The sequence below is a fragment of the Coffea arabica genome, chromosome 9c (assembly GCF_036785885.1).
Source record: "Coffea arabica cultivar ET-39 chromosome 9c, Coffea Arabica ET-39 HiFi, whole genome shotgun sequence".
NCBI lineage: Eukaryota > Viridiplantae > Streptophyta > Magnoliopsida > Gentianales > Rubiaceae > Coffea > Coffea arabica.
In genome coordinates this window covers 25623348-25647606 of record NC_092326.1, presented here as the reverse complement: position 1 = coordinate 25647606, position 24259 = coordinate 25623348, and the positions used below count along the sequence as shown (strand labels likewise).

At 41.4% G+C, this 24259-nt stretch overlaps 1 protein-coding gene across 1 annotated transcript; it reads right to left on the bottom strand.

The window, feature by feature from the left end:
• Positions 1 to 21225: 21225 nt before the first annotated feature.
• On the bottom strand, positions 21226 to 23558 carry LOC140014156 (uncharacterized). The gene is made up of 4 exons (XM_072064567.1): positions 23256 to 23558; positions 22847 to 23138; positions 21819 to 22443; positions 21226 to 21292 (listed from the first exon to the last, which is right to left on the bottom strand). The coding sequence occupies exons 1-4, from the start codon at positions 23556 to 23558 to the stop codon at positions 21226 to 21228; spliced, it is 1287 nt and encodes a 428-aa protein (XP_071920668.1).
• Positions 23559 to 24259: the final 701 nt, after the last annotated feature.

The following is a 24259-nucleotide window of genomic DNA, read 5'->3' as shown; positions in this document are numbered from 1 at the left end:
TTCTGTATTTTCTTTATTAGAAAATTTTTCTAGATCAATTTTATAAGTAAATATAGTTTTTAAATGATTTTTCTGAAATCGGTTAGTGTTTGAGAAATTAAGAGCGTATATCGGATGTGGGACCCACTAGTGTGGAAAATTCGGAAAAAATTCGGCCAGTTCGGTTAAGTTTTGGATACTGGGTTTAGTTTACCGGGTGTTATAAGATATTTAGATGTTGCCAAGTGGATTGGTGTAAGAGAGACAAAAAGTTAGGCAAGCAATTAATGAAGAGGACATGTGTCACTTGAGGATTTATTCTTACCTTTTTGACCTTTTGACCACTATTCATGCCTTTACCATTTAAACCAAAATTGACCCAAAATTCTTCTTATTTTGAAGCTCTTGGCCGAAGTTCTTGCTAGGAACAAAGGAAAGAAAACTCTCTCAATTTTCAAGCTCCAATCTTGCCCAATCTTTCAATTCAACCGTTTAATCTTCAAATTTTTCCATAGAACTTCTTAGTTTGGTGATATTGAGGTTGGTTGTGGAGTTGTTTGGAAGAAATTGGTGCTAAGTTGCTTACTTTCTTGAGCTTGCAAGGTGAGTAACTAGGGAATTCTTTCTTTGATCTTGCTAATGTCAAATTAATGGTTTATGTTGGTTATAGATGTGATGTTATGGAAGAATTGGCACATGAATGCATGAATTTCCAGATTAGGGTTCCAATTTTCCCCTTTCTGTCCGTTTCTGTTCGACCAGGTTAGAAGTCGAATTGACCTTAGCACAAGACATGAAAGTTGTAGACAATGATGTTTTCTAGTTGACTGTAAATTTTCAGACCCATCCGAGCTCGGGAGCCTGAGATAAGACGGAAATACCCAGACTGGTCTAGTAGGAGTTCAGCGAACAGGGTTGTCTTTTCACCCAATCTGACCGGGACTTTTCACCATGATCCTTACCGAATTAGATTTTGGACAAAACATGAAAGTTGTAGCCAATAGTATAAAATAGTTGCCTGCAAAATTTCAGCTTGATCCGACCACTGTAGCATGTGAAATGATCGAAATACCCTTGACTGTTCATGAAACCTGTTTCGCGCCCAGAATTCTGGTTTTGGTGTAGTTTTCCATTTTTGATCGTGAAAATGCATGATTTGGCCTTGGAGGTCTTCATAAGAAATGTAGGGTTGTGTGTTAGCTTCGAAACGATGTATCTTGCACCTTCGTCCGATAATCGTAGTGCCAATGGTGCCAAAACCGCAAAATGGTGTCAAAAACTGTTTTTATCCGGAAATGTTTTTTAGCTTGATTTTTGTATTTATTTTTGTATTTATATGACTTTAAGCCTAGTGAACGGCTTTTGGACATGAGATTATTCTATATGAGATGTTGGGACTGTTTTGAGGAAAAATAATGAAGCCATTAATGGCTGGAAAATAGGTAAACACAAGGGACATGCCGTCCGTTTATCTTCTTGTAATGTGATCAAGTTAAAGTGATTTTGCGAATGTATTTTGTGACGAATTGGACGTATTTACTGAAAATGTTTCCGGCTCTTTCAAAAGGTGGTCGAGGGCTAAATTTCTATTTGAACCTGTATATTTCCGCTTGGCAAATAAAATGATCATTTTACCATTCTAAAACCTAATACCTCTTTAGGTTGGTTTATGAACCCTAGTAATTCCCGTCCACGGATCCATATGCTCTATTGACACTTTAAAAGTCATTTTATACGTTTACTCGCGAGTAGTCGGGTAATTCTTGATTTCATCCAAATCATGCTAGATGGATTGTAATGTGTTCTTTGTTTACTTTTAGGTTTCATTGGTGATTGAGAAGTGGACGTTATTTTGCGTGTATAGGTGAGTGTTCCTTGTTTGATATGTTTCATGATTATATGGCTGGTATGAATGATTGATAACATGTTATATGCTTTCAAAGATTGTTAAAACGAGTTTTCTAGGCAAGTGTGTACTTTATCGCACTCGGCCTAAACGATTGTGAAATTTTCAATGATTGAATGATTGAAATGTTATTTGTGCATGAATGTAAGCCTTTTGGCTGAACTGGCCATTGCCCCTTGTTACCGGTCGTCTCGAGCCAGAAGCGGACTCGGTCGGGCGATTAGGGACCTGGGTGAACGTTTTGGTATACTCGAGTATTACGTTGTAGGTTGATGGAGGTTGGTGGAGCCTGGTGAATGAATGAATGAACGAATGGCTCCTTGTGAGCACGTATCCTTTTAATGAAGGTGTTTATCGCTTTCTTTTGTATTTGAATTATTGGTAACATGTAATGAATGCATTGAACTTCTTGTTGCCTATGTGTTTGGAACCTCACTGAGCTTATAGCACACCACTTTAGTTTGTTTTCCTTAACAGGGGAAGGCGAGCAAGGACGAGAGCCGGTATAGACTAGCTGGGTCTAGCCCTTGGTTTTCTTTTGTCATGGTTCTCGCCCTAGTGCTTGGCACGGGCTGGTTGTATAGTGATTTGAGAACCTCTGTATATTTGACGGTTGTACTTCTTCTTGAGATATTATTGTATATACGTTTTGTTTTAAGTTGGATCGTGGTTAGATGTTCTTATGGTTGCTTGAAGTGATCGACTGAGTCCCGGCGAGAGCTGGGCCGGCAGTCCGCCGAACCCTTTGGTTCGCCTTAGGGGAAAGTGGGGCTGTCACAGTTGGTATCAGAGCCTGCTTCGCGTGGTCTCTGCGCGGAGTGAGCCTGGACTGAGTGGTGACTAGGTATGAAGGATTAAGTGCTCGTTCGAGCATAAGCTATGAGTTGTGAACGTTATAGGCCTTAAATTTTCTTGTGGAATCTGAGGACCATAGATAGGTACGTCTGGGAGGAATTCCGATTGTAGATGGTTTACTCTTGGGACTGGCCAGCTCGAGAGGTGAATTATCTTATTTCGGATTCTCGTACCCGAGTACTCCAGAGTTGAGGTAGTGCTTGTATTGTGGGAACATGAACAGGCTTTGTTCGACTGGAATGAGTACAAGAGGTTAAGGGATATCTGGTGTGAATAGTAAGTGACGTGAGGGACCGGACGGGGTTACCTTAGCTAAGACTGGGCGACACATCATCTCCTCGTTTGATTCGCTTATATATTCTTATTACATGACATTCATTGGTGTAATTGAGCATATGAATATTTACCTGACTTGATACGTACTTGTGTAACTGATCATCTATTTTCTTGATATGTGGAGTGCTATGTGCATATATGTTTACTTGTGTACTTGGTGCCTCAATTTTGGTTACTTTTGAGTCACCTTATTGCATTTATTCATTAAACTACTTTTGGAAAAAAAGAGAGGGAAGGAAAAATATGGACGGGAGACGTAGTCAGGGACGTGGTCGAGGCCGTGGAACTAAACGGACCACAGAACCTAGAGCAGAAGGAAAAACGTCCGCTGAACAAGAACAAGGACCGAGAGTTGCAACCGGAGACCAAATGGCGACGGCAATGCAACAAATGACGGATATCTTGGCAAGATTAGTAGATCAACAAGATCAAATACCCGTAAATCAACCCAGGAACCCTGAGACGGGTGAGGATAAGGCTCTGGAGCGGTTTCAGAAGTTTGCACCTCCACAATTAGCTGGAGGGCCTGATCCGGACATCGCTGAACAGTGGCTAGAGGCCATGGTGAATATATTCACAGCTTTGAATTACACTGAACAGAGGCAGGTGAACTTCGCAGTGTTTCAATTTGAGGGACCGGCCCGAGCATGGTGGAACGTAATTAGAACAAAGTGGGAAAGAGAACAGACTGTCTGGACATGGGCGAATTTTGTAAGAGAATTTAACGAGAAATACCTCCCACCCTTAGTTCAAGAAAGGAGGGAGGACGAATTTATTGGACTACGCCAGGGGACCTTAAGTGTGGCTGAATACGAAACGAAATTCACCAAACTATCCAAGTTTGCTTCAGAATTAGTAGCCACAGAATCGAGAAGAGTGAGACGGTTTATACAGGGACTAAATTTGGACATCCAAGAGGCGTTGGCAGTAGTGCAAGTGAATACATTTACGGAGGCCCTTGAGAAGGCTCAACGAATCGAGAATGCAAAGGCACAAGTAAAAGCCTCCCAAACACGGAAAAGAGGTGTAGCTGGTAGTATGAGTGAGGAACCAAGTGAATCTATAGTCCCTTCCAAAATGCAGAAAACAAATTTTTTGTCCTACCCACCATGGACAATAGGGGCGGTAGATAAAAGGTCTACTAAAGGGAGCCAAATCGAACCTGAGGAAATTTCTCAAGAAAGCCAAAAGATGGCTTCTCACCTGACTTGTGGCTATTGCGGAAAGGCCAATCATACCGAGAACGATTGTTGGCGGAAAGGGCGGAAGTGCTTGATTTGTGGGAGTGGTGAGCACCAAGTTAGCAACTGTCCGAGGAGACAGTCACGCGGAGGTAGTGTTCCGCAACTGGAGGGAGCTAAAATAAAACAAGCAAATGAAAGAGGGAACCGAACTAGTGGGCCAGCAAAAGCTTATGCGTTAGGCACCCAAACAGTTCCGGACTCGTCTGAGGCAAATGAAGGTAAAAATTTCGAGAACGAAATTTCTTTAAGGGGGAGAGAGTGTGAGGACCCGTACTTTTCTTAATTGCACGTTTTCTGCATTTTCTGTATTAGAAAATTTTTCTAGATCAATTTTATAAGTAAATATAGTTTTTAAATGATTTTTCTAGTATCGGTTAGTTTTTGAGAAATTAAGAGCGTATATCGGACGTGGGACCCGCCAGTGTGGAAAATTCGGAAAAAATTCGGCCAGTTCGGTTAAGTTTTGGATACTGGGTTTAGTTTACCGGGTGTTATGAGATATTTAGAGGTTGCCAAGTGGATTGGTGTAAGAGAGACAAAAAGTTAGGCAAGCAATTAATGAAGAGGACATGTGTCACTTGAGGATTTATTCTTACCTTTTTGACCTTTTGACCACTATTCATGCCTTTACCATTTAAACCAAAATTGACCCAAAATTCTTCTTATTTTGAAGCTCTTGGCCGAAGTTCTTGCTAGGAACAAAGGAAAGAAAACTCTCTCAATTTTCAAGCTCCAATCTTGCCCAATCTTTCAATTCAACCGTTTAATCTTCAAATTTTTCCATAGAACTTCTTAGTTTGGTGATATTGAGGTTGGTTGTGGAGTTGTTTGGAAGAAATTGGTGCTAAGTTGCTTACTTTCTTGAGCTTGCAAGGTGAGTAACTAGGGAATTCTTTCTTTGATCTTGCTAATGTCAAATTAATGGTTTATGTTGGTTATAGATGTGATGTTATGGAAGAATTGGCACATGAATGCATGAATTTCCAGATTAGGGTTCCAATTTTCCCCTTTCTGTCCGTTTCTGTTCGACCAGGTTAGAAGTCGAATTGACCTTAGCACAAGACATGAAAGTTGTAGACAATGATGTTTTCTAGTTGACTGTAAATTTTCAGACCCATCCGAGCTCGGGAGCCTGAGATAAGACGGAAATACCCAGACTGGTCTAGTAGGAGTTCAGCGAACAGGGTTGTCTTTTCACCCAATCTGACCGGGACTTTTCACCATGATCCTTACCGAATTAGATTTTGGGCAAAACATGAAAGTTGTAGCCAATAGTATAAAATAGTTGCCTGCAAAATTTCAGCTTGATCCGACCACTGTAGCATGTGAAATGATCGAAATACCCTTGACTGTTCATGAAACCTGTTTCGCGCCCAGAATTCTGGTTTTGGTGTAGTTTTCCATTTTTGATCGTGAAAATGCATGATTTGGCCTTGGAGGTCTTCATAAGAAATGTAGGGTTGTGTGTTATCTACGAAACGATGTATCTTGCACTTTCGTCCGATAATCGTAGTGCCAATGGTGCCAAAACCGCAAAATGGTGTCAAAAACTGTTTTTATCCGGAAATGTTTTTTAGCTTGATTTTTGTATTTATTTTTGTATTTATATGACTTTAAGCCTAGTGAACGGCTTTTGGACATGAGATTATTCTATATGAGATGTTGGGACTGTTTTGAGGAAAATAATGAAGCCATTAATGGCTGGAAAATAGGTAAACACAAGGGACATGCCGTCCGTTTATCTTCTTGTAATGTGATCAAGTTAAAGTGATTTTGCGAATGTATTTTGTGACGAATTGGACGTATTTACTGAAAATGTTTCCGGCTCTTTCAAAAGGTGGCCGAGGGCTAAATTTCTAATTGAACCTGTATATTTCCGCTTGGCAAATAAAATGATCATTTTACCATTCTCAAACCTAATACCTCTTTAGGTTGGTTTATGAACCCTAGTAATTCCCGTCCACGAATCCATATGCTCTATTGTCACTTTAAAAGTCATTTTATACGTTTACTCGCGAGTAGTCGGATAATTCTTGATTTCATCCAAATCATGCTAGATGGATTGTAATGTGTTCTTTGTTTACTTTTAGGTTTCATTGGTGATTGAGAAGTGGACGTTATTTTGCGTGTATAGGTGAGTGTTCCCTGTTTGATATGTTTCATGATTATATGGCTGGTATGAATGATTGATAACATGTTATATGCTTTCAAAGATTGTTAAAACGAGTTTTCTAGGCAAGTGTGTACTTTATCGCACTCGGCCTAAACGATTGTGAAATTTTCGAGGATTGAATGATTGAAATGTTATTTGTGCAAGAATGTAAGCCTTTTGGCTGAACTGGCCATTGCCCCTTGTTACCGGTCGTCTCGAGCCAGAAGCGGACTCGGTCGGGCGATTAGGGACCTGGGTGAACGTTTTGGTATACTCGAGTATTACCTTGTAGGTTGATGGAGGTTGGTGGAGCCTGGTGAATGAATGAATGAACGAATGAATGAACGAATGGCTCTTTGTGAGCACGTATCCTTTTAATGAAGGTGTTTATCGCTTTCTTTTGTATTTGAATTCTTGGTAACATGTAATGAATGCATTGAACTTCTTGTTGCCTATGTGTTTGGAACCTCACTGAGCTTATAGCTCACCCCTTTAGTTTGTTTTCCTTAACAGGGGAAGGCGAGCAAGGACGAGAGCCGGTATAGACTAGCTGGGTCTAGCCCTTGGTTTTCTTTTGTCATGGTTCTCGCCCTAGTGCTTGGCACGGGCTGGCTGTATAGTGATTTGAGAACCTCTGTATATTTGACGATTGTACTTCTTCTTGAGATATTATTGTATATACGTTTTGTTTTAAGTTGGATCGTGGTTAGATGTTCTTATGGTTGCTTGAAGTGATCGACAGAGTCCCGGCGAGAGCTGGGCCGGCAGTCCGCCGAACCCTTTGGTTCGCCTTAGGGGAAAGTGGGGCTGTCACAGTTGGTATCAGAGCCTGCTTTGCGTGGTCTCTGCGCGGAGTGAGCCTGGACTGAGTGGTGACTAGGTATGAAGGATTAAGTGCTCGTTCGAGCATAAGCTATGAGTTGTGAACGTTATAGGCCTTAAATTTTCTTGTGGAATCTGAGGACCATAGATAGGTACGTCTGGGAGGAATTCCGATTGTAGATGGTTTACTCTTGGGACTGGCCAGCTCGAGAGGTGAATTATCTTATTTCGGATTCTCGTACCCGAGTACTCCAGAGTTGAGGTAGTGCTTGTATTGTGGGAACATGAACAGGCTTTGTTCGACTGGAATGAGTACAAGAGTTTAAGGGATATCTGTTGTGAATAGTAAGTGACGTGAGGGACCGGACGGGGTTACCTTAGCTAAGATTGGGACGACACATCATCTCCTCGTTTGATTCGCTTATATATTCTTATTACATGACGTTCATTGGTGTATTTGAGCATATGAATATTTGCCTGACTTGATACGTACTTGTGTAACTGATCATCTATTTTCTTGATATGTGGAGTGCTATGTGCATATATGTTTACTTGTGTACTTGGTGCCTCAATTTTGGTTACTTTTGAGTCACCTTATTGCATTTATTCATTAAACTACTTTTGGAAAAAAAGAGAGGGAAGGAAAAATATGGACGGGAGACGTAGTCAGGGACGTGGTCGAGGCCGTGGAACTAAACGGACCACAGAACCTAGAGCAGAAGGAAAAACGTCCGCTGAACAAGAACAAGGACCGAGAGTTGCAACCGGAGACCAAATGGCGACGGCAATGCAACAAATGACGGATATCTTGGCAAGATTAGTAGATCAACAAGATCAAATACCCGTAAATCAACCCAGGAACCCTGAGACGGGTGAGGATAAGGCTCTGGAGCGGTTTCAGAAGTTTGCACCTCCACAATTAGCCGGAGGGCCTGATCCGGACATCGCTGAACAGTGGCTAGAGGCCATGGTGAATATATTCACAGCTTTGAATTACACTGAACAGAGGCAGGTGAACTTCGCAGTGTTTCAATTTGAGGGACCGGCCCGAGCATGGTGGAACGTAATTAGAACAAAGTGGGAAAGAGAACAGACTGTCTGGACATGGGCGAATTTTGTAAGAGAATTTAACGAGAAATACCTCCCACCCTTAGTTCAAGAAAGGAGGGAGGACGAATTTATTGGACTACGCCAGGGGACCTTAAGTGTGGCTGAATACGAAACGAAATTCACCAAACTATCCAAGTTTGCTTCAGAATTAGTAGCCACAGAATCGAGAAGAGTGAGACGGTTTATACAGGGACTAAATTTGGACATCCAAGAGGCGTTGGCAGTAGTGCAAGTGAATACATTTACGGAGGCCCTTGAGAAGGCTCAACGAATCGAGAATGCAAAGGCACAAGTAAAAGCCTCCCAAACACGGAAAAGAGGTGTAGCTGGTAGTATGAGTGAGGAACCAAGTGAATCTATAGTCCCTTCCAAAATGCAGAAAACAAATTTTTTGTCCTACCCACCATGGACAATAGGGGCGGTAGATAAAAGGTCTACTAAAGGGAGCCAAATCGAACCTGAGGAAATTTCTCAAGAAAGCCAAAAGATGGCTTCTCACCTGACTTGTGGCTATTGCGGAAAGGCCAATCATACCGAGAACGATTGTTGGCGGAAAGGGCGGAAGTGCTTGATTTGTGGGAGTGGTGAGCACCAAGTTAGCAACTGTCCGAGGAGACAGTCACGCGGAGGTAGTGTTCCGCAACTGGAGGGAGCTAAAATAAAACAAGCAAATGAAAGAGGGAACCGAACTAGTGGGCCAGCAAAAGCTTATGCGTTAGGCACCCAAACAGTTCCGGACTCGTCTGAGGCAAATGAAGGTAAAAATTTCGAGAACGAAATTTCTTTAAGGGGGAGAGAGTGTGAGGACCCGTACTTTTCTTAATTGCACGTTTTCTGCATTTTCTGTATTAGAAAATTTTTCTAGATCAATTTTATAAGTAAATATAGTTTTTAAATGATTTTTCTAATATCGGTTAGTTTTTGAGAAATTAAGAGCGTATATCGGACGTGGGACCCGCCAGTGTGGAAAATTCGGAAAAAATTCGGCCAGTTCGGTTAAGTTTTGGATACTGGGTTTAGTTTACCGGGTGTTATGAGATATTTAGAGGTTGCCAAGTGGATTGGTGTAAGAGAGACAAAAAGTTAGGCAAGCAATTAATGAAGAGGACATGTGTCACTTGAGGATTTATTCTTACCTTTTTGACCTTTTGACCACTATTCATGCCTTTACCATTTAAACCAAAATTGACCCAAAATTCTTCTTATTTTGAAGCTCTTGGCCGAAGTTCTTGCTAGGAACAAAGGAAAGAAAACTCTCTCAATTTTCAAGCTCCAATCTTGCCCAATCTTTCAATTCAACCGTTTAATCTTCAAATTTTTCCATAGAACTTCTTAGTTTGGTGATATTGAGGTTGGTTGTGGAGTTGTTTGGAAGAAATTGGTGCTAAGTTGCTTACTTTCTTGAGCTTGCAAGGTGAGTAACTAGGGAATTCTTTCTTTGATCTTGCTAATGTCAAATTAATGGTTTATGTTGGTTATAGATGTGATGTTATGGAAGAATTGGCACATGAATGCATGAATTTCCAGATTAGGGTTCCAATTTTCCCCTTTCTGTCCGTTTCTGTTCGACCAGGTTAGAAGTCGAATTGACCTTAGCACAAGACATGAAAGTTGTAGACAATGATGTTTTCTAGTTGACTATAAATTTTCAGACCCATCCGAGCTCGGGAGCCTGAGATAAGACGGAAATACCCAGACTGGTCTAGTAGGAGTTCAGCGAACAGGGTTGTCTTTTCACCCAATCTGACCGGGACTTTTCACCATGATCCTTACCGAATTAGATTTTGGGCAAAACATGAAAGTTGTAGCCAATAGTATAAAATAGTTGCCTGCAAAATTTCAGCTTGATCCGACCACTGTAGCATGTGAAATGATCGAAATACCCTTGACTGTTCATGAAACCTGTTTCGCGCCCAGAATTCTGGTTTTGGTGTAGTTTTCCATTTTTGATCGTGAAAATGCATGATTTGGCCTTGGAGGTCTTCATAAGAAATGTAGGGTTGTGTGTTAGCTTCGAAACGATGTATCTTGCACTTTCGTCCGATAATCGTAGTGCCAATGGTGCCAAAACCGCAAAATGGTGTCAAAAACTGTTTTTATCCGGAAATGTTTTTTAGCTTGATTTTTGTATTTATTTTTGTATTTATATGACTTTAAGCCTAGTGAACGGCTTTTGGACATGAGATTATTCTATATGAGATGTTGGGACTGTTTTGAGGAAAATAATGAAGCCATTAATGGCTGGAAAATAGGTAAACACAAGGGACATGCCGTCCGTTTATCTTCTTGTAATGTGATCAAGTTAAAGTGATTTTGCGAATGTATTTTGTGACGAATTGGACGTATTTACTGAAAATGTTTCCGGCTCTTTCAAAAGGTGGCCGAGGGCTAAATTTCTAATTGAACCTGTATATTTCCGCTTGGCAAATAAAATGATCATTTTACCATTCTCAAACCTAATACCTCTTTAGGTTGGTTTATGAACCCTAGTAATTCCCGTCCACGAATCCATATGCTCTATTGTCACTTTAAAAGTCATTTTATACGTTTACTCGCGAGTAGTCGGATAATTCTTGATTTCATCCAAATCATGCTAGATGGATTGTAATGTGTTCTTTGTTTACTTTTAGGTTTCATTGGTGATTGAGAAGTGGACGTTATTTTGCGTGTATAGGTGAGTGTTCCCTGTTTGATATGTTTCATGATTATATGGCTGGTATGAATGATTGATAACATGTTATATGCTTTCAAAGATTGTTAAAACGAGTTTTCTAGGCAAGTGTGTACTTTATCGCACTCGGCCTAAACGATTGTGAAATTTTCGAGGATTGAATGATTGAAATGTTATTTGTGCAAGAATGTAAGCCTTTTGGCTGAACTGGCCATTGCCCCTTGTTACCGGTCGTCTCGAGCCAGAAGCGGACTCGGTCGGGCGATTAGGGACCTGGGTGAACGTTTTGGTATACTCGAGTATTACCTTGTAGGTTGATGGAGGTTGGTGGAGCCTGGTGAATGAATGAATGAACGAATGAATGAACGAATGGCTCTTTGTGAGCACGTATCCTTTTAATGAAGGTGTTTATCGCTTTCTTTTGTATTTGAATTATTGGTAACATGTAATGAATGCATTGAACTTCTTGTTGCCTATGTGTTTGGAACCTCACTGAGCTTATAGCTCACCCCTTTAGTTTGTTTTCCTTAACAGGGGAAGGCGAGCAAGGACGAGAGCCGGTATAGACTAGCTGGGTCTAGCCCTTGGTTTTCTTTTGTCATGGTTCTCGCCCTAGTGCTTGGCACGGGCTGGTTGTATAGTGATTTGAGAACCTCTGTATATTTGACGATTGTACTTCTTCTTGAGATATTATTGTATATACGTTTTGTTTTAAGTTGGATCGTGGTTAGATGTTCTTATGGTTGCTTGAAGTGATCGACTGAGTCCCGGCGAGAGCTGGGCCGGCAGTCCGCCGAACCCTTTGGTTCGCCTTAGGGGAAAGTGGGGCTGTCACAGTTGGTATCAGAGCCTGCTTCGCGTGGTCTCTGCGCGGAGTGAGCCTGGACTGAGTGGTGACTAGGTATGAAGGATTAAGTGCTCGTTCGAGCATAAGCTATGAGTTGTGAACGTTATAGGCCTTAAATTTTCTTGTGGAATCTGAGGACCATAGATAGGTACGTCTGGGAGGAATTCCGATTGTAGATGGTTTACTCTTGGGACTGGCCAGCTCGAGAGGTGAATTATCTTATTTCGGATTCTCGTACCCGAGTACTCCAGAGTTGAGGTAGTGCTTGTATTGTGGGAACATGAACAGGCTTTGTTCGACTGGAATGAGTACAAGAGTTTAAGGGATATCTGTTGTGAATAGTAAGTGACGTGAGGGACCGGACGGGGTTACCTTAGCTAAGATTGGGACGACACATCATCTCCTCGTTTGATTCGCTTATATATTCTTATTACATGACGTTCATTGGTGTATTTGAGCATATGAATATTTGCCTGACTTGATACGTACTTGTGTAACTGATCATCTATTTTCTTGATATGTGGAGTGCTATGTGCATATATGTTTACTTGTGTACTTGGTGCCTCAATTTTGGTTACTTTTGAGTCACCTTATTGCATTTATTCATTAAACTACTTTTGGAAAAAAAGAGAGGGAGGGAAAAAAATGGACGGGAGACGTAGTCAGGGACGTGGTCGAGGCCGTGGAACTAAACGGACCACAGAACCTAGAGCAGAAGGAAAAACGTCCGCTGAACAAGAACAAGGACCGAGAGTTGCAACCGGAGACCAAATGGCGACGGCAATGCAACAAATGACGGATATCTTGGCAAGATTAGTAGATCAACAAGATCAAATACCCGTAAATCAACCCAGGAACCCTGAGACGGGTGAGGATAAGGCTCTGGAGCGGTTTCAGAAGTTTGCACCTCCACAATTAGCCGGAGGGCCTGATCCGGACTTCGCTGAACAGTGGCTAGAGGCCATGGTGAATATATTCACAGCTTTGAATTACACTGAACAGAGGCAGGTGAACTTCGCAGTGTTTCAAATTGAGGGACCGGCCCGAGCATGGTGGAACGTAATTAGAACAAAGTGGGAAAGAGAACAGACTGTCTGGACATGGGCGAATTTTGTAAGAGAATTTAACGAGAAATACCTCCCACCCTTAGTTCAAGAAAGGAGGGAGGACGAATTTATTGGACTACGTCAGGGGACCGTAAGTGTGGCTGAATACGAAACGAAATTCACCAAACTATCCAAGTTTGCTTCAGAATTAGTAGCCACGGAATCGAGAAGAGTGAGACGGTTTATACAGGGACTAAATTTGGACATCCAAGAGGCGTTGGCAGTAGTGCAAGTGAATACATTTACGGAGGCCCTTGAGAAGGCTCAACGAATCGAGAATGCAAAGGCACAAGTAAAAGCCTCCCAAACACGGAAAAGAGGTGTAGCTGGTAGTATGAGTGAGGAACCAAGTGAATCTATAGTCCCTTCCAAAATGCAGAAAACAAATTTTTTGTCCTACCCACCATGGACAATAGGGGCGGTAGATAAAAGGTCTACTAAAGGGAGCCAAATCGAACCTGAGGAAATTTCTCAAGAAAGCCAAAAGATGGCTTCTCACCTGACTTGTGGCTATTGCGGAAAGGCCAATCATACCGAGAACGATTGTTGGCGGAAAGGGCGGAAGTGCTTGATTTGTGGGAGTGGTGAGCACCAAGTTAGCAACTGTCCGAGGAGACAGTCACGCGGAGGTAGTGTTCCGCAACTGGAGGGAGCTAAAATAAAACAAGCAAATGAAAGAGGGAACCGAACTAGTGGGCCAGCAAAAGCTTATGCGTTAGGCACCCAAACAGTTCCGGACTCGTCTGAGGCAAATGAAGGTAAAAATTTCGAGAACGAAATTTCTTTAAGGGGGAGAGAGTGTGAGGACCCGTACTTTTCTTAATTGCACGTTTTCTGCATTTTCTGTATTAGAAAATTTTTCTAGATCAATTTTATAAGTAAATATAGTTTTTAAATGATTTTTCTAGTATCGGTTAGTTTTTGAGAAATTAAGAGCGTATATCGGACGTGGGACCCGCTAGTGTGGAAAATTCGGAAAAAATTCGGCCAGTTCGGTTAAGTTTTGGATACTGGGTTTAGTTTACCGGGTGTTATGAGATATTTAGAGGTTGCCAAGTGGATTGGTGTAAGAGAGACAAAAAGTTAGGCAAGCAATTAATGAAGAGGACATGTGTCACTTGAGGATTTATTCTTACCTTTTTGACCTTTTGACCACTATTCATGCCTTTACCATTTAAACCAAAATTGACCCAAAATTCTTCTTATTTTGAAGCTCTTGGCCGAAGTTCTTGCTAGGAACAAAGGAAAGAAAACTCTCTCAATTTTCAAGCTCCAATCTTGCCCAATCTTTCAATTCAACCGTTTAATCTTCAAATTTTTCCATAGAACTTCTTAGTTTGGTGATATTGAGGTTGGTTGTGGAGTTGCTTGGAAGAAATTGGTGCTAAGTTGCTTACTTTCTTGAGCTTGCAAGGTGAGTAACTAGGGAATTCTTGCTTTGATCTTGCTAATGTCAAATTAATGGTTTATGTTGGTTATAGATGTGATGTTATGGAAGAATTGGCACATGAATGCATGAATTTCCAGATTAGGGTTCCATTTTTTCCCTTTCTGTCCGTTTCTGTTCGACCAGGTTAGAAGTCGAATTGACCTTAGGACAAGACATGAAAGTTGTAGACAATGATGTTTTCTAGTTGCCTGTAAATTTTCAGCCCAATCCGAGCTCGGAGCCTGAGATAAGACGGAAATACCCAGACTGGTCTAGTAGGAGTTCAGCGAACAGGGTTGTCTTTTCACCCAATCTGATCGGGACTTTTCACCATGATTCTTACCGAATTAGATTTTGGGCAAAACATGAAAGTTGTAGCCAATAGTATAAAATAGTTGCCTGCAAAATTTCCGCTTGATCCAACTACTGTAGCATGTGAAATGATCGAAATACCCTTGACTATTCATGAAACCTGTTTCGCGCCCAGAATTCTGGTTTTGGTGTAGTTTTCCATTTTTGATCATGAAATGCATGATTTGGCCTTGGAGGTCTTCATAAGAAATGTAGGGTTGTGTGTTAGCTTCGAAACGATGTATCTTGCACCTTCATCCGATAATCGTAGTGCCAATGGTGCCAAAACCGCAAAATGGTGTCAAAAACTGTTTTTATCCGGAAATGTTTTAGCTTGATTTTTGTATTTATATGACTTTAAGCCTAGTGAACGGCTTTTGGACATGAGATTATTCTATATGAGATGTTGGGACTGTTTTGAGGAAAATAATGAAGCCATTAATGGCTGGCAAATAGGTAAACACAAGGGACATGCCGTCCGTTTATCTTCTTGTAATGTGATCAAGTTAAAGTGATTTTCCGAATGTATTTTGTGACGAATTGGACGTATTTACTGAAAATGTTTCCTGCTCTTTCAAAAGGTGGCCGAGGGCTAAATTTCTATTTGAACCTGTATATTTCCGCTTGGCAAATAAAATGATCATTTTACCATTCTAAAACCTAATACCTCTTTAGGTTGGTTTATGAACCCTAGTAATTCCCGTCCACGGATCCATATGCTCTATTGACACTTTAAAAGTCATTTTATACATTTACTCACGAGTAGTCGGGTAATTCTTGATTTCATCCAAATCATGCTAGATGGATTGTAATGTGTTCTTTGTTTACTTTTAGGTTTCATTGGTGATTGAGAAGTGGACGTTATTTTGCGTGTATAGGTGAGTGTTCCCTGTTTGATATGTTTCATGATTATATGGCTGGTATGAATGATTGATAACATGTTATATGCTTTCAAAGATTGTTAAAACGAGTTTTCTAGGCAAGTGTGTACTTTATCGCACTCGACCTAAACGATTGTGAAATTTTCAAGGATTGAATGATTGAAATGTTATTTGTGCATGAATGTAAGCCTTTTGGCTGAACTGGCCATTGCCCCTTGTTACCGGTCATCTCGAGCCAGAAGCGGACTCGGTCGGGCGATTAGGGACCTGGGTGAACGTTTTGGTATACTCGAGTATTACCTTGTAGGTTGATGGAGGTTGGTGGAGCCTGGTGAATGAATGAATGAACGAATGAATGAACGAATAGCTCCTTGTGAGCACGTATCCTTTTAATGAAGGTGTTTATCGCTTTCTTTTGTATTTGAATTATTGGTAACATGTAATGAATGCATTGAACTTCTTGTTGCCTATGTGTTTGGAACCTCACTGAGCTTATAGCTCACCCCTTTAGTTTATTTTCCTTAACAGGGGAAGGCGAGCAAGGACGAGAGCCGGTATAGACTAGCTGGGTCTAACCCTTGGTTTTCTTTTGTCATGGTTCTCGCCCTAGTGCTTGGCACGGGTTGGTTGTATAGTGATTTGAGAGCATCTGTATATTTGACGATCGTACTTCTTCTTGAGATATTATTGTATATACGTTTTGTTTTAAGTTGGATCGTGGTTAGATGTTCTTATGGTTGCTTGAAGTGATCGACAGAGTCCCGGCGAGAGTTGGGCCGGCAGTCCGCCTAACCCTTTGGTTCGCCTTAGGGAAAAGTGGGGCTTTCACAAAGAGCTTCGCATTTCATCCTTTCTCTTCGTCCCATTATACAAAGCAGGAAGAACTAGATTCCTTTTGCGAGTAAACTTCCTCGGCTCGATAAATTAACCTGCTAAAACCGCAAGTACTTCGAACAATGAGTCATTCGGTGTTTTAAATTGAAACACTTCTGGCCAGAATCCTTCTTGAATATAGGATGCATATCTGTTATAAATACGCAATGGTTAAGGCATCAATTTACTCACAGTTCAAAGACAAACTCTCCCTCATTTTTTTTTTCCACTAGTGTTGCTGGATTGCTGCTACGTCTCTGTTTGCCGTTGCCGTCATTCATTGTTTGCTAATTTGCTTGGCTCTGCTACCTTTTCAACTGATCAATTTCGGTCGACACTCTTGCTGAGCTATCCCTGAATTGTTTTAAGGTATGCACTACTTTCCCAAGCTATGGGTGGATTTCTTCTCTGGTAGAGTTCAAAACTTTTTTTTTATTATATAACTAACTCCCAGGCCTTCAATTTATCCATGGACACGCTTGCTCTTATATTATCCCAGCCAGAATAGCTTTCATGCATGAATCTAATATGCCTCTTGAGTTCACGGTACCATTCATACGGATTAACCGATGAATAACTTGAAACCTGCATGTTAAGCTGCCATATCTCAAACTTACAAATCTGAACCATCGACTCATTATAGGATAACATGATTCCCAAATCCCGAAACTCGTGAGTAGTTAGCATATGAATCCTTGCATGGTTTTTTTTTTTTTAAACATAAGTAGCTCTACCAAGTTGCGTTGGAACCTCGATACTTCATGATCATCTAACGAAGCAAAGTGGCCTTTGATCAATAGAGACAATTTGCAGCTAGTTATCACCGTTGCCGAGCCGCAAGTGTCAATCATCATCCATTGGTTGCACTTCAACACTTTCTTTTCGCTTACCAGGTACTTGAGGCCTCCCTTTTTTTTTTCCCCTTGCAACACTTTAATTGTTACAAGAAGCCTCGGTCAAGATTTTTTTTTTTGCATGCCAAGAATTGGTTTCGGTCAAGGCTTTTGTACGTTTCATCATTAGATGCCTCAGTTACTAAATAGCTTCGGTCATGCTTGTCAATAAATAGCCTTGGTCAGCTGAGAAGCTTAGAGCCTCATGACTTTACCAAATAAATTCTCAACATACCATTTGAGAAAGAAGCCTGGGTCTCGGTTGAAAGACTAAAATTGACCGAATGGAGATTGGCTCGAAATATTATTTGTGGTGCCCCTTTTTTTTTGATATTATTCGAGATCATGTATGCCCTTTAAATATTATTTGAGAATGAAGATTGGCTCAAAATATTATTTTTTGAGCTATTCCTCAAGGCTGAAAATTTTATCTCAATTTTTGTACCATTTTTTTTGTTTTTTTTATGTTTTGCTCATCTATGGGGACCATACCAAATATGATATTTGAGCACAAATTCCCCCCCCCCTTTTTTTTTTCCTAGAACTCTGACCTCAAAAAAAAAATTTTTTTTGCCCCAGTCCATGTCAATATCTCAACTTTACTAACTTGCTCTTTTGTAGATACCCCATCTCGTGCCTGAAAAGGAGCTTGAAACAATTTTGGGGATTTGAAGAGAGCCACTGATTAGGTAATTTAATTACCAAAATTTTGTAAGAAATCCCCTTCATCGTCTAATACTTTCTTTTTCAAAATTCCAGCAATCATGCAAATTAAGGACTACACCGTGCCACTGCCCCATATCTCATTGACGGATGAAAGGGGAGGGCCTCAATCAAAGAGCTTGTCGCTACATGTGTATAAACCAGCTGTTGGGGCGCTCGCCGAATCTTTTATACCTCTTGAAGGATGCTTTCATCTCGAAAATTGGACTAGCAAGTGTACTAAGGAAGTGGTGGCACCATCGACTTTCTCCACTACGTCGAGGGAAGAAGAAGTGGTCGCACTAAACTCGTCACTTCATAATGGAGATCCGGAAATAGCCAAGTTCACGCTCCCGTTCGTGGGATTCAATATTGACAACGCTGCATGGAAGATCCCTTCGTCCTTCTTTGGTGAGGCGTGCTTCACCTCCTATTATTGGGAGTGGGTCGAGGACATTCTTGGAAGGCATAAAGAGGTGCTAACACGCGCTGGCATATTTGAAGCTGTCTACGCGTCAAGATATTCCTACGACCGCTGTTAAAATATCTTGCGAGCCTTCTTCAAATATTGGTGTCCCTCGACAAACACACTTCATACGCCCGTTGGGGAGTTGTCCATCATACTTTGGGACCTTTATCGACTTGGCGGCCTTTCGATCGATGGCTCGTTCTTTGATGAAGTTGTTCCTTCGGCGCAGGAGTTTCTTACTCGTGACAAAGAAGGGAAGCCACTTCTCCCTGAGAGCTGCAGGCACCTCTTTTCCGCTTACTACCACCTATGGACGAATGACCAAGGCGTATGGACGAAAGACTGGATCCATTTCTGGTTCAAAGGAGATGCTAGGTACAGGGCCCCTCCGAGCAGAGCGAATAGAAGAAAGACCGCCTCTAAACCGAAAATGACTTACAACCCTTTTGGAAGCGTAGAGCCTCACGACCTTGCTGATACAAAGGACTTCAACGTCCCTTTCGACACACTAGGTATCCCGGGGTCTTTAAGAAAGGAAACCTATATTGCGGCATTCATAGCGTGTTGGATTTGCAAGTTCCTTTTGCCAAGCAAAAAGGTCGATCGTATTCGCCCAAGTGTCTTCAAGGTAGCATGCTTAATGGCCACAGGAAAAAGAGTTTGCCTTGCAATTCCCGTTCTTGCGAGCATATATCATGGGTTGAGGGAGATCGTCTACGCCCCTAACCTTGGAGAATACGGGGTAACTTTCCCAATCCATTACGTCTATGCTTGGATTGGCCAATACCTTGACGTATATCACGAGAATAATCAAGTGAGTGGCCACCATGCGCGCATGACAAGATTTAGCGGTGAGAAAATGGCAATATTTTATGGCCGATCAGAAGCTGAGGGAATCTTCAAAGAGGTGAATCCTTTGATGCTTCATAAGTTGTGCTGGACTGAGAATGAAGAAAAGGTGTTGATCGACGATGGATCCTTATCAAGACTCACGAGCTACTTCATTAGTCAACGCTCTTGCCATTTAACTCTACGTAAGGACAATACTTTCATCATTGAGAAATATAATCCTTGCAGGTTTAGCAGACAATTCGGCTTTTATCAAGACATTCCCAACAACTTGAAAGAAATCACTCACACTTACACTTTGGGTGAGGCTATTCAACTATGGGATTCCTCCGTTCGCACGCAGACGCGATCTCGAATGACTATACCTACACACAGGAAGCATCCATTGATCACGAAAGACTATGACGTCTGGTGGTCGACTCGATCAAATAGTGTCTCTTTGACTTCCTTTAAGTTTACCGTTAAAATTCCTCAGCAATCATCGAAGAAGGGTAAGATTACCCCCGCCAACAAGCCCGTGCATCACGATGGAGCTATAGAGATTGTAACGGGTCTTACCTCATCCACCTTGCGGAAGAACAAAACCATTAGCAGCCCCTTGAAAAATATTGTTGCGAGAAATAAGTCTTCCAAGGACTCTCGACAGGCCATCAAAGAGGCGCAACCAGTGATTCCAGCGAAGAAGACGCCATCCAAAGTTTCAAAATCTTTATCAGTGACTCACACAGAAGAAAATGTCAAAATTGAAACGATGGACGATCGTGATTCTATCGAAGTTATAGAGCAAGAAGGGACTCAAGCTCAGGGCATCGAATCTATCCAAAGAGGAACCCATTCGTTGGCGAGTGGCAGTAGTAGCCAAGACCGTCATTGGAACCGATCGAGGAAGAGGACATCTTCTGATTTGGAAGAAGTTTCCTTTACACCACCGTCGATTGGAGTGTCGCCACTTAAGGTAATCATCTCTCAATTTTTCCCCTTCTTTTTTTTTGTAAATTTTTTTTTTGTAAAAAAAATTTTTTTTTAGCCCCCGTTCCTTGAATTCCGTCAAGAAGGCGTTGGTAACAACTCACCACCCGAACTCGAAGCTGATGATATAATTTCAAACAACAAAAGTGACGAAGTAGCTATCAGTACCCCACAACAATTTGCCCCCAGTGGAGATACCTCGTTAATGCATAAGAAGGAGCTGACTAGTGCACACGAAACCCGAAAAAGACCAAAGGTAGTACTGGTTTCAGAATTTCATGGCCAAAAGTTGATCCAGACACATCGAAGAAAGTATTTGCAGAGTTTGTGGACGGATTTTTGCGGACAGATTCTTGACACTCCAATTGAGCAGATCTCTTCTTTAAAAGAGTGTGCAGAGGAAATCATTGCAAAAATCGCAAGAACGGATCCCACCAACGGTCTCCCTTTAAAAGACCACTTGATGGAATTGTTTGCCAAGGCGGAGGCTTATGATGTTCTGGCATCTTCATCGTGGGAGAGGATGAGCAAAGAAACGCATGCAGAACTCCTTTCCACAGCGACGGCCCAACTCGAGAGAGTTAAGGCAAAGGGAGAAGAACTGACTTGTCATTTGCAAAGTCTTGAAGAAAAGTTGCAGTCCATTGAAGACAGGAAAAAGGTTCTGCAACAGGAACTCATCAGTTTGGAGAAACAAAGCTTGGAAATCAGCTCAACTATCGATCAAAAGCATGAGACCTTCAAAGAAATCTAGGCCGAAATAACCCAAGCGCACGATAAGCTATCTTCCATTGAACATACCAGCATCTTGACTGATGACGCTATGAAGGAACTTGAGGACATGAAGTCTGCACTTGAATTATATAAAGTAGCTGTAGTGGAATACAAATTTGATATTTAAGCTTTCCACCATGTTCTTCTTTTTCCTGAATGCTTTTGTCATTCATTTTTTTCTTTTTCATGTAATGAGTTTTTTTTTCAATAATAAAACGCTTTTCATTTCTTATCTCTTGTTTTTTTTTAAAGAGAAAAGAACTCAAATGAAGCATTTTATTTATTTTTATTTTTTTTGGAAAGAGAAAATTCCTTTTTTTTTTTTGCAAGGGACAAGGATTTGATTTGGAGTGGTGTAATTGAACCTAGAAGTTGCCCTCCAAGCTGCCTACGTATCCCAACAAGGGAATCGAGTCACACGTAGTTCCTGCCGTTCACATTTTAACCTCATGCGGGCCAGGAGTATCTATTTGTTTACCACCTTAGACTTGGTGGAGTGTTTTAGCAGTTTAACCACATACTACACTATTGGTGGTTGCCATCCACAGTTTTAGCTCATGCGGGCTAGGAGCATTGCGCGGTTCCAATTACGCATAGTACCTTTTTAGGTACTTACCATTGATGGGGCCAACGCTTAATCCATCTTCAGCAACCAACTTGTATGAGCCATTTGTATATACTTCTCGAACGGCATATGGACCATCCCACTTAGGAGTAAACTTTCTTTGTCCGCCATGAGTGAGAATGGTTGGTCTCCGAACAGCGAGCACTAACTTTCCAATTTGAAAAGAACGAGGTCGGACGTGCTTATTGAATGCTTTTGAAAGGTGAGCCTGATAGCACTCAATCCGTTGCTGAGTTTCCAATCTCTTTTCGTCGAGTGCTTCTAACTCTTCAAGGCGAAGACGAACATTATCTTCTTCACTGAGCCCTTCTTGAATCGCAATTCTTAGCGAAGGTATTTGACACTCAAGTGGAAGAACAGCTTCAATACCATAAACAAGCGCGTATGGGGTCGCTTGCGTGGGAGTTCGAAAAGTAGTTTGGTATGCCCAAAGTGCTTCTCCAATTCGAAGATGCCAATCCTTTCTCGATTTATTCACGATTTTCTTCAACAGATTACATAAGGTCTTATTGAATGCTTCAGCGACTCTATTTGCAGCAGCATAGTACATGGACGACTTGTATTGTTTGAAATGAAACTTTTCGCAAAGCTTGTTCATTGCTACATTGCAAAAAGGTTTACCATTATCGGTGATGATATAATGCGGGACTCCATATCGATAAATTATATGCAAGCGAATGAAATCTACTACATTCTCCTTTTTTTACCTCTTTTAGAGGGACCGCTTCAGCCCACTTTGAAAAATAATCTGTCGCCGCCAAAATGAAAATGTGTCCGCCAGAAGACTTTGGAAGTGGTCCAACTATATCCAAACCTCAAGCATCGAACGGCCAAGAAGCCACAGTTGGGTGCAATGGTTCCGGAAGTTGATGGATGAAATTGCCATGGAATTGACATGCTTGACATCTTGTAGCAAAGTCAATGCAATCCTTTACCATTGTTGGCCAGTAGTATCCCATTCTTTTAATGCGAAAGTGTAATTTCGGGCCAGACTGGTGAGCACCGCATATCCCAGAGTGAGCCTCCTCCATTGCTTGCACGACCTCATCTTCTCCAAGACATCGTAGAAACACCCCATCGAATGACCTTCGGTAAAGCGTCCCTTTGTAGTAAATGAAACGTGGTACTCGACGACGTATATCAATCTTTTTCTTAGGATTTTTTGGTAACTTCCCATGATTAAGATAATCAATGATGAGGTGACGCCAATCCTCCTTTTCGATCTCATAAACAAAAATATGATAAGTATTTTCTTCCTTACCATCACCTTCTTCGTCAAACATCGGAGGTATGACCTAATTTTGACATATTGAAATTTGATTTCGATGAGAAGGTAGAGTGATCATGGACGCCACTCTTGCCAAAGAATCATCTTGTTGATTGAAATTTCTAGGGATATGTTCTATAGTGACACTATCCAAATATCCCATGAGTTGTCTTGCATACTTATAATATGGGATCAATTCAGGTTTCTTGACATCATAAATACCAAGAAATTGATTTACCACCAATTTTGAATCACCATAGACTCTAAGATGCAACTGCTTCATGTCTACAGCCGTTTCAAGACCAAGAATCAACGCCTGATATTCGGCCATATTGTTTGAACATCGGCGTGTTAAAGTGAAGGAGTACGACAATACATCTGCTTCAGAAGTATAAAAGACAACTCCCGCACCAGCTCCATCACGGTGAGCAGCTCCATCGAAATACATTGACCAAGTGTGACGACCCCACCTCCCCTAAGGCGTACCAAAGGGTTCAGCGGACCGCCTGCCCAGCTCTCGCCAGGACTCACTCACTAGCTCACGCGAATCACATACATACACATCCATCATGAACCATAAATAACATTCCCAATTCAAGCTTATAACATACAAGGATAGGAATCAGGGTACAAAGTCTCGATACTCAAACTAGTGCAAAACGTATACAATCCAAGTACAAAATGTTTCATTCAAAGAATAGCGCAAGTACAAGTCCAAAAGATCAAAGATAAAAAACAAAAGGCTACGCTAGTCTTTTACAAGTCTCACGCCTTGCTCGTACCCCTGTAAGGAAAACAAACTAACGGGGTGAGCCAAAGCTCAGTGAAGTTCCCAAATATCAAATTGGTCAACAACCAAGTGATAGCAAAATAATAGTGAAACAGCGAACAAACAAGTTAAATCAGAGAAATAGCATTTGAGCTAGTCTAGCAACATCGAGTTCACATTCACATGTAAGGATACAGTAATTCAAGTCTCGGCTCCATTCCAGCTTGATCAATCGGTAGTTGACACTCCGTCAACTTTCAAGTAATAACTAGTCCAAATAAAACTCCACTACACGCCAGTCTCCATCCACCGATCAACCCCCTTTCCCGGGCCCGCACGCCACACGAAACATGGGTGGTAATACTCGAGTATACCGTTTA

Bases quoted from the DNA above. Each gene is read 5' to 3' on its own strand.
- LOC140014156 (XM_072064567.1), bottom strand. From the start codon at position 23,558: ATGTATTTCGATGGAGCTGCTCACCGTGATGGAGCTGGTGCGGGAGTT. The intron at 23,139-23,255 runs GTCACTATAGAA...TGTCAAAATTAG, and splicing joins TCATGGGATATTTGGATAGT to GTCATACCTCCGATGTTTGA. The intron at 21,293-21,818 runs GTACTATGCGTA...ATTCAAGTGCAG, and splicing joins AATGGTAAGTACCTAAAAAG to ACTTCATGTCCTCAAGTTCC.